This window comes from Mytilus trossulus, unplaced genomic scaffold, assembly GCF_036588685.1.
Source record: "Mytilus trossulus isolate FHL-02 unplaced genomic scaffold, PNRI_Mtr1.1.1.hap1 h1tg000380l__unscaffolded, whole genome shotgun sequence".
Taxonomy (NCBI): Eukaryota; Metazoa; Mollusca; class Bivalvia; order Mytilida; family Mytilidae; genus Mytilus; species Mytilus trossulus.
Genome location: NW_026963343.1, coordinates 368,639 through 379,643, shown reverse-complemented (window position 1 = coordinate 379,643; position 11,005 = coordinate 368,639). Strand labels below are relative to the sequence as shown.

General features: G+C 32.2%; 1 protein-coding gene across 4 annotated transcripts in view; it reads left to right on the top strand.

Moving 5' to 3' along the window:
* The first annotated feature begins 292 nt into the window (after positions 1-292).
* LOC134702059 (probable protein phosphatase 2C T23F11.1) overlaps positions 293-11,005 on the top strand; it is a 28,687-nt gene continuing 17,974 nt past the window's right edge. For 3 of the 4 annotated variants that reach the window (XM_063563155.1, XM_063563154.1, XM_063563157.1), the window contains exons 1-3: positions 299-418; positions 6,310-6,419; positions 7,750-7,833. In XM_063563155.1, the coding sequence (XP_063419225.1) occupies positions 6,317-6,419; positions 7,750-7,833 (187 nt within the window). In that variant the 5' untranslated portion in view covers positions 299-418; positions 6,310-6,316. Of the gene's footprint in view, positions 419-6,309; positions 6,420-7,749; positions 7,834-11,005 lie in introns of all 4 variants that reach the window. The other variant, XM_063563156.1, reaches the window with a different exon arrangement.

Sequence of the window (11,005 nt, the reverse complement as noted above, 5' to 3'; positions counted from 1 at the left end):
AAGCCTAAGGGAAAACTAACAATAGGGAAAGCAAAACTAGTACTTCAGTTACATGCCAGAATCAATACTGGGCTACTCCGTCAGCCGGTTTACTAAATTATAAATATAATATTCGTGCGCAAATGGAAATACACTGTCAAATTTTACCAGAAGACTTTAATAAACAAATAAAACTTCTGTTTTAAAAATATTCTCTTAGCTGTTTAAAGTAAGTACAAAGAAATGTCTTGATATTTCTAAACGGGTCATGCTTGAAATAGCCGTTGGCGGAATGTTTACGTTTAGAACGGTAAATCGCCTAAGGGGAAATTAAATGAAAATAGAAACAGCACAACAGTACTGTAATGCCAGCATTGTTTTAGTGGAAAATTCCTTAAATTCACATCATATTAATGTAATCACTAATTAAGTATACAAAGTAAGTTTTGTATCGTCTTCTGTGCAACATAAAAACATAAATAAACACATTTAACTTCTTTGAATAGTGTAATATGCTCTACTGCCAGTACTTGCTTGCTCGTGCTTGTCGTGTGTACGAGTTGCTGCGGCCAAGGCATGTTTTTATGTTTAATGACTTACTCAATTGGGTGAATACAAATGTTGTCCACGAGACTGCTTAAGCTATCTTTACCTTAATGGTTGTAACTGTCTTTAAGTTATTGGTAAGTGAAGGTCAATGGGTTATTCAGGACCTACATGTAGTTCAAATAATTATGAGGTCTTGGAAGAGGGTACTAATGGGGTACATTCATGATGTATAACAATTAAAATTCTTGCCGAATGGCGTTAACGGTAACTTTTAGTGCATGATGATAAAATTTACACTTTCTTTTAGCATGTTTAGCCGATATAAAAATCCGCTGAATTTGATGAATCTCTCTTCTTTTTCTTCCAAAATTAATGGTAACAATAAATATTCAATACATCTGAGCCTAAAATGATCATTTGACGCCTGAGGGTACAGGGCATTACCACCCTCTTTGAAGGCTATTATAATTTTTAGCGAGTTTGGTTAAAAAATAAATTTAATACTCCTAAAATGAAGCATCTTGACATCTCACATGACCTGGTCATCCTATCAGCACATATGTTGGTTCTGATAATTTTAGCAACATATTAGTCGCTGGAACATTAAGTATTCTATATTTAAAGAAACAATAAGATTAAATCACTTATTCTAGTGATTGTTATAATTTGTACTACTTTTAAAAATACAATGTAGGGCAATCATTAAAGAAAGACAACTCTTACTCCCAACCTTTCTGGACATAATATTACTTGAATTAGTGTCAGATTTAGAAAATGACTTATTTAAGTAAGTCCTCAACTGATGAGACAACTCTCTACAAGAGACCAAATGACACATAAATTAACAACTATAGTTCAGTCAGGGGTCCTTAGTAACTTGTACAAGTAATTTTTATATCCTTGAAGAAGTAAATTTTAATAGTTGTGTTATTTTATTTACTTGTATAGGTAAACAAAAAAAGCTCAGTTCTGTCCCTTAGACATTCAGATTTTTTTACTTGCATTGTATTATTTTTTTGTATAAAAGTGAACATGTCATCCTATCTTCTTTTCTTAAATTCTTAGGATTTCTTTGATCTTGTAGCATTTTAAATTGTCTGCCCTTTGCAGATGTCTAAAATACTAATCATTTTAAGTGTAGTTTAATGTTATCTTCAGAACACTGGTCTCAAGGAGCAATTTTTGAAGGCCTTGCCCAAATACTTAAGATCTTTGCTCAATCAGTTTCCTTGTTGAATTAATGAGATGAAACATTGAACTCTAATAAAAAGTAATGAGTCAACTTGGGAAAAATCATTAAAGGCATTTTTTTACATTTCAAACTTGAGAACTTTTGTGGGATTTAAAAAAAAATTACTTATATATATATATGAACCATAATTTGCTATTGGGCTCGTTTCCTATAACTATAGAAAAGTGATAAAAATGTGTTTTACTGTAAGAAAAGTCGTAACTACATCTAAAGAAGCCTTTATTTTTATCAACATACAAGTGTATGCTACTCTTCCCTAGAAAAAAAATTGAAATTAACAAATTTCAAAGATTATACGACCGTATTTTTGTGTTGTTTCTCGCGTTACTTTCCGCTTCCGAAGTGCATAACGCTGACTGATTTATAGATAATCGTCACCGACAGATTCGTTACTTTTGCTTTCAAATAATAAAGAACATCGACCAATAAGAATAGTCTGAAGAAAATGCCGAGAATTATAAGTATTTCTGTAGCAGGTGTAAGAACAGTTGCGTTACTTTGGAGTCCGATTTCGTAACGCAAATTTTAGATGATGTAATCTGCTTTGTTGTAATAGAATTCTTTATAACAATATGCAAAAATGAACTCTCGCGAGATGTTCAAACAGGTAAATCAGAGAGGATTTACATTCTAGTTCTGTTCTTCGTAATAATTAAGTTAGAAAATGACGTTATCGTTATGCGTTACATTTCACACGAAACAGAAGTCCAGTTATTTCCTTTTTTTTAATTAAATATGTTTGTCTATTCATTTACGGTCATACGTGAAACATGTGACTAACATGTGATCACGCCATTACGGCCGGATGTACGAAATACTAGGTCTAAACATTGTTTTTGTTTCCAACGGGATGTTAGCAAACATAATCTGTAGACTTGTTTCGTCTTGTTTAAAAGAGGAAAATACAATTGTCAAAGAGATTTCGCCAGTGGTCTGTTATTTTTCCTATGTGCATAATGTTACATACGATCCTGTGTGAAAATAAATGCCCAATGACTTGACAAATTGATTTCAGATTTGACAGACGTTAGAACACACTTCATTTCACGATAACTATGTGAAGAGTCCTTGGAAAAATCAATCGAAATTACTTCTCTTATCATTGTACCGATGCTCGTTGGATTGATTTAACTTCAGCAGTAAAAATTACTGGATAATTTAGGTGAATAAATATAATTTAATAAAAGATACATGTTAATATACCGTTACACTTGGAATGTACAAAGTTGGCATCTTTGTCACAATTTTTAATTATTATTTTTTATTCATGTTCTGCAAACACTTGTCAAAGGAGAAGTAAACTTTTACCATGCATGACTTGAAAGGAGGTACTTTATTGATTTTAGTCCACTAAAGTAAAGTAGATTAAAATGTGGAAACCATGTAGATGGTGTACAGGTCACAAGTATCACATTGTGCCTATTTTAAAGATTTTAATTCCAAGTTAAAAGTTTTTTTCTTTACTGGATTTAAAGAATGTTACATTGCCAATGATTTGGAATAAATTGTATATAACTGGAATTTCAAAACCAAATATAAATACATTTTTTCTGGCTTAAACATCAAGATACAACGATTATGGTATCCTGTATCAATGAAGAAAAAATGGAAATTTCTGAATGAATTGTACTAATTGTTTTCAAAACAAGCACACATAATTCATTTAGGAGTTTTATAATACTGTTACATTAAAGATGGATTTTAAGAAAAAGTATACTGTTCAGATTATTTTAAGCAGATTTTGCAATAAAATAAAACTTAAATATTAACATGAAGCAAGTAACACTAGTAATGGTGTTCATTTATGTCTTTTGAAATATATTGTGCAAAATAAAGAAAATAAAGATTGGTTTCCTGTTTGGTTTCCTGTCACGTAAACGGTGAATCAAAATGTAATAATTTTTTCTTGAAAAACTCAATTGTTCCATTAATACTATTTTAACACAACACAACCCACAGAATAAAAGTTAAAGTTTTAGAACTTATAAAAAAGGAAACCAAAAGAAACCAAAGGCCGAATACCAAATTATGGTCCATATATATATATACAAGCAATTTTTTTAGAAAATTAAGGGGAGATTATCCAAACATTATTATTTACTTATATACATAGAAGTATTTTTTTTTTACCTCTTCAAGTAAATAAAAATTACTTGTTCAAGTACAGTACCCCTTACTGTAGGTCAACATATAGTATTCCAGTAATAAAACTGCTGTGTCATCTGGATGCACCTTTGCCAAGCTACAAATGTCTGAAATGAGCTACATGTATGACACTAACCAAAAAATATAAACCATGCAAGATGTGTATAAACATGTTTTTTTGCTTACAAAGACATTTTCTGGCAACATATTAACTTGTACTTACATTTTATTTTTTACACAAACTTATTTTACTTGCTTTATATTGTTAAATATAAAAATGTAAATAGATGGAAGAATTAAACAAGAAATCATAGTCAAGATATAAATTATAATGGTTTGATGAGCGATTTTGTTTGGTATTGTATCCATGGTATCTGCCCTTATTTATTTTAGATCGTCAATGAACATGATGAATGCACATGCTTTCTTGTGAATGTCACACCGAAAGCGTTACACTCCTGACATTTTGAGACACTTTTTGGGGAAAGACGGCTTCAAGCCGTCAATCCCCTATGTGGTTGACCAGAGTGACACTCCCTCACATCATTCATTTTGTTTTTATACATGTTATAGTGTGGAAAACCCCCCACCAAATCTTATTCAGATTGAAGAGAAGGAGACCCAGGAATGAATAGTTTGACTTTAAACACTTTTTTACACATTTCCCTTCTGTTTCTCATGAAATTATCGTATCTTGAACTCTCCTTTACACTATATACGTTTATTTTACAATCCGGAAAAATTAGTATGACGAGATATTCTAAATATATCCAACCTACATTGTATTTTATAGTGACGTCATTCTTGGAAGAAGCAGGGATATCCTTCACCAGTTCACTGGTTATTTAAATCATTCTTAGAGATCGTGCACTAATTACAAATTTGTATTAGTTAAATCTAAACATAATATTGTTTACTGTAGATGATTTAAACATCAACATACGATACTATAATTTGTAGGTCAACAACTTTCAAAATAAACAAAGATCATGGGGTTACATGAGACAGGGGAAAGAAACGATTTTATAACTTTTTTCGGGTCTCACTAATTAGAGACAAAAAGCGACAAGAAGCGTCAAGAAGACTATTTAGCGACAAGAAAAAAATATTCTTCTTATCGCTTCTTGTCGCTAAAATTCTTCTTGTCGCTAATTAGTGAGACCACTTTTTTCTGTAAAAATTCTGAGAATCTTCCTCCAATTCAGGAGCACCTCAATTGATGACTAATTATCCACTAAAATAAAAGTTAATGTATTTAAACACTTCAAATGTGACATTTCATTGGATTAGTAGTCTTCTATTAAAACTAAATTTTTGTGTACCTACATAATCATTGTAAAGGTTGAAAAAAAAATGCATTTTGTAGTTTAAACATATTTATTGTTTACAAATATTTCAAAATTAAGATTTGGAAACAAGCTTCACACAGTTTACATCACTCATATTGTTTTTTTTTTTTTTTATTTGTACCTGTTTCCCTGTGATGAGTGTTGTAACTCGGAACTTTAACAATGGAAATTTAAAACTGAAAAGATTTTTCAGTCCACACTTTCTAAAGAAAAAACTTTAAAATCCAAGAGTACTGTCACAAAAAATAGAAAATGGCCCTAGCCTGCAGTTCAGTGGTACACAATCAAGATTTCAAAAAATATTGTAGTTGTTGTGAAATGACAGAATTCATTTGAGTTTTAGATAATTAGCTATCAACTTTAATCAAATGTTTAGATTTAGAAGATGCAGATCTCTTCCATTGGTCCAAATTGAATCCTAAACTAAGGAAATGAAATTACATAAACAACAATTGATTTCAATATTGTCAACCTTTCTACATGTTCTAGCTGTTCTCTTTTTCATTCTTCATATGAAAACTATCAAAAGATACCCCCCTTTCCAAAAACATAATTAAATAGAAACAAGGGCCGTCTTTCCCCTCAGAGCTATTCAGCTCTTTGATTAGGACATAATTTTTTGTATAGAGCACATACTGCTCACTGCTACCATCTTTTGTAGTAAGAACCAACTGATCATAATACATCATTATCCAACATAATAACATCACAAATATATTTATATTCATGTATTATCATACTAGAGACTGAACAGAGGTTTAAAGGAATACCCTATATGTAAGATCACTTGATTATATTACATACCGGTAGTTGTCATGGTTCTTTTACTTTTGACAGTGCAAAATTATGAAAATGTCTGAGACCTTATGACTATGAAAGATCAAAGGATTCGTTGAATTTTTCCATTTCAATGTACATTTGTAGTTTTGTACATACTTTCTTGCTTTATATTTGTTCCTCATTTTTAACAGCACACATTTCATTGTCATTAAAGACTCATTATACTTATGAAATAACATTGTTTTAATTTTTCAGATAAACAATGGGTCAGACTTTGTCTGAACCTGTAACGACAAAGTTAACAGCAACATGTCAGAATTCATTTGCTAAAGTTGGCTCTTCATGTATGCAGGGATGGAGAATAAGTATCCTTTACTGTGATGAATACATGTACACTGATAGGGTCTTTCCATCGGAACTAAACACATTTATTTCTAAAAAAACAGTTGTTGGCATGACACGGGTTATGTTCTTCTCATATATATTTTATGATAGTATGATACTAAACCCCTAACAGGAGGGATTGTACCTGATATTCATATGATTAAGGCAATCTTTCAATCAGTTTAATTGAGGTCTGGAGCTGGCATGTCAGTTAACTGCTAGTAGTCTGTTGTTATTTATGTATTATTGTCATTTTATTTATTTTCTTTTGTTACATCTTTTGACATCGGACTCGGACTTCTCTTGAACTGAATTTTAATGTGGGTATTGTTATTCTTTTACTTTTCTACATTGGCTAGAGGTATAGGGGGAGGGATTGGATCTCATAAACATGTTTAACCCCGCCGTAATTTTGCGCCTGTCCCAAGTCAGGAGCCTCTGGCCTTTGTTAGTCTTGTATGATTTTAAATTTTAGTTTTTTGTGTATAATTCAGAGTTTAGTATGACGTCCATTATCACTGTACTATTATGCATATTTTTAGGGGCCAGCTGAAGGACACCTACGGGTGCGGGAATTGTCGCTACATTGAAGACCCATTGGTTGCCTTTCGGCTGTTGTTTGCTCTATGGTCGGGTGGTTGTCGCTTTGACATATTCACCATTTCCTTTCTCAATTTTATGTATAATACATTCATGACATTCTTGTATTGCAGTCTGCAGATACACAGGTATGTTTTATTGGCAGAATTATGTTGCAATATTAGTAAATCTATTGAACTCCTGCGGAGGAGGATCCAGCCATTTTTAAAAAGGGGTGTTCCCAAAAACTATATGTCCCAATTCAAATGCATTGATCCTACCTTACTAATAAGATAAATTTGTTACACAGTGTGCTAGTGACCTTATACGATATGTATGGGGCCAGTAAATTCCACATGGAACTAAAAATATCTTGTAGCTTTGTTAAGTATTTTACAATACTTCACTATATTTGGATATAATTTCGTTATATATATATATGGCTGTCCACACTCTTGACTTTTGATAGTTCTTCTGATTATATATCATGTATATATGAGAATGAGTTGGTTTATAAAATGTACAACAAATGTATGCCAGTATGGCATGTACAATTATGGACTGTATCCCTCTCTGTCAATGCCTACTTTAAAGTAAAGATCTGTAGTCATGGTAGTAGGCAGACCTAAACCTGAAAGATTGTTTAGGGTTTAGAAAATCAATTTTGGAGGTGAACCTTTTATGTAAAGTATAACTATGTAGAAGTGTTATTTGTTTCCTTAACCTAATCAGATATGGAAGATGCCCACACAGAATTACTGTCAATGCCAGGAGATAAAGATACACACTTCTTTGGTGTCTATGATGGACATGGAGGTATGTAACTAGTCACTTAACTCTTACTAATTATGCTAGTCATGATCATAACTGAAAAGTTACGTTGAGGGCCATACAATGACCTAAATTTGTTTTACAGCAGGTTTCACTGAGTATGTAGCTATAGGTAATATCTTTGGTTAGCTTGCTTGTTAGATGAACCGTGAATTCATTGTTAGGTTAGGTAAACTACCCTCCTTTAATAGTAGACTAGCCCAACAGATAACCAATCTATCTCTATGTAGGACTAAGCTACTTTAAAAGAAGGGTAGTATACTGCTGTAAAGAAAAAAAGAAAAAAGGTTTTCTAGTCATTGCCCTTGCACCTTTGACATGTACAGATATATGTGCAATCCAGGGGACATTTGAAGAAGGATTGCAGAAAATTTGGAAAAAAAATGGAGTATGAGCAATGGCTTGAACATTTTAAAAAATCAGTGCCTATCATTCATGTGTCATTAACTTTTAATAGAGTTATGTCCCTTTGAAATATTAATTACATGAAAAATTGCATTGAAAGCTCTTTCATGTGTTCAATTTTTGCTTGATTTTTATCAAATTTTTATCAAAGTAATGTCTTCGACCATTTGGAAAATCTATTCCAATCAAAAAATATTCAAAGAATTATACATAAATGGCTCTTGGAAATATTTAAAACTAAATATATCAGAAATACCATTACATTTGCTGTCTAGTCCTTCTTTCTCTAAGATATGGAAGGGCTAGGTTGCCAAGTGGTCTAAGTAGTAACTAATGTAATCACTAGCCAGTCAACACTGAGTTTGTGAGTTTGAACAACGCAACTCCAATCTTAATTGACTAGGATTGTCAGTTTTCCTATCAAAGTTCAGTTTTCCTATCAAAGTTCCCGCACTCCGGCGTCATCCATCACTAAAAACTGGCTGCTAGGAAATAGCCCAATAGCCATGATAGCAGTGCTTAAAACACAAACAATTTAAATGTAAAAAATTGGAGAAAAAAAAGTTTTTTAGTTCATGTTGTTGGTGCTCTTTCAGATAAAATACATGAAATATGTGCAAAGCATGAGACATTGGCATTGCTATTGAAATTCTGTTTTATTCGAAAAATTATTTTAAATTGGATTTAAACACTTAAACTAACATGTTTTAAAAAAGACTAATAATTGTCTACCATTTTGTTGTTTATTTGAGTTTTCTATAAACATGATAAAAGAAGTAATCTGATACATATATCTCAGGGATGTAACAAGTGTATAGTATATACATGTACTGATATCATGGATATTACTATGATCAGCTTTGCAATATTATTATTTGTTGCTTAATGAGCGATGGTGTATTTAATAAGTTGTAAGAGTTTCGTATCCTTTAACATTTTTATTTATCCTATAATTGAAATATTGATTGAGTTTGCATCATTGTTACTAATGTTAATTCATCTAGAATACCATATTAGGCTTTTCAATATTCGTAATGAAACTTTTCTAATATAAATGACAAACTGTTAGAAAAGGTCTATTGAAAAATCAATATGTTAAGATATATAAACTCAAACAGGTAAATCTTTATAGAAAATCTTTGTAAGTGTTTTCTTCTAAAAAAAAGAAATTCAAAAATACGATCATATACAGTCCCAGGCATAGGGAGTATTATGAGCATGATAAATGTCTTCTAGTATGAAGACAGTAAATTGATGATTGGGAAAGGGCATATATTTGTTTTTCGTTCAATTTTTTTATATAAATATAAGGCTGTTAGTTTTCTTGTTTGAATTGTTTTTCATTGTTATTTGTTGAAGACCGTACAATGACCTATAGTTGTTAATGTCTGCGTCATTTTGGTCTCTTGTGGACAGTTGTCCCACATCCTCTTTTTAGCTCACCTGGCCCGAAGGGCCAAGTGAGCTTTTCTCATCACTTGGCGTCCGTCGTCCGTCGTCGTCGTTAACTTTTACAAAAATCTTCTCCTCTGAAACTACTGGGCCAAATCAAACCAAACTTGGCCACAATCATCATTGGGGTATCTAGTTTAAAAAATGTGTGGCGTGACCCGGTCAACCAACCAAGATGGCCGCCACGGCTAAAAATAGAACATAGGGGTAAAATGCAGTTTTTGGCTTATAACTCAAAAACCAAAGCATTTAGAGCAAATCTGACATGGGGTAAAAATGTTTATCAGGTCAACATCTATCTGCCCTGAAATTTTCAGATGAATCGGTCAATCGGTTGTTGGGTTGCTGCCCCTGAATTGGTAATTTTTAGGAAATTTTGCTGTTTTTGGTTATTATCTTGAATATTATTATAGATAGAGATAAACTGTAAACAGCAATAATGTTCAGCAAAGTAAGATCTACAAATAAGTCAACATGACCAAAATGGTCAGTTGACCCGTTTAGGAGTTATTGCCCTTTATAGTCAATTTTTAACCATTTTTCGTTAATTAAAGTAATCTTTTACAAAAATCTTCTCCTCTGAAACTACTTAGCCAAATTAATCCAAACTTGGCCACAATCATCTTTGGGGTATCTAGTTTAAAAAATGTGTGGCCTGACCTGGTCAACCAACCAAGATGGCCGCCACCGCTAAAAATAGAACAAAGGGGTAAAATGCAGTTTTTGGCTTATAACTCAAAAACCAAAGCATTTTGAGGAAATCTGACATGGGATAAAAATGTTTATCAGGTCAAGAACTATCTGCCCTGAAATTTTCAGATGAATCGGTCAATCGGTTGTTGGGTTGCTGCCCCTGAATTGGTAATTTTGAGGAAATTTTGCTGTTTTTGGTTATTATCTTGAATATTATTATAGATAGAGATAAACTGTAAACAGCAATAATGTTCAGCAAAGTAAGATCTACAAATAAGTCAACATGACCAAAATGGTCAGTTGACCCGTTTAGGAGTTATTGCCCTTTATAGTCAATTTTTAACCATTTTTCGTTAATTAAAGTAATCTTTTACAAAAATCTTCTCCTCTGAAACTACTTGGCCAAATTAATCCAAACTTGGCCACAATCATCTTTGGGGTATCTAGTTTAAAAAATGTGTGGCCTGACCTGGTCAACCAACCAAGATGGCCGCCACCGCTAAAAATAGAACATAGGGGTAAAATGCAGTTTTTGGCTTATAACTCAAAAACCAAAGCATTTTGAGGAAATCTGACATGGGATAAAAATGTTTATCAGGTCAAGAAC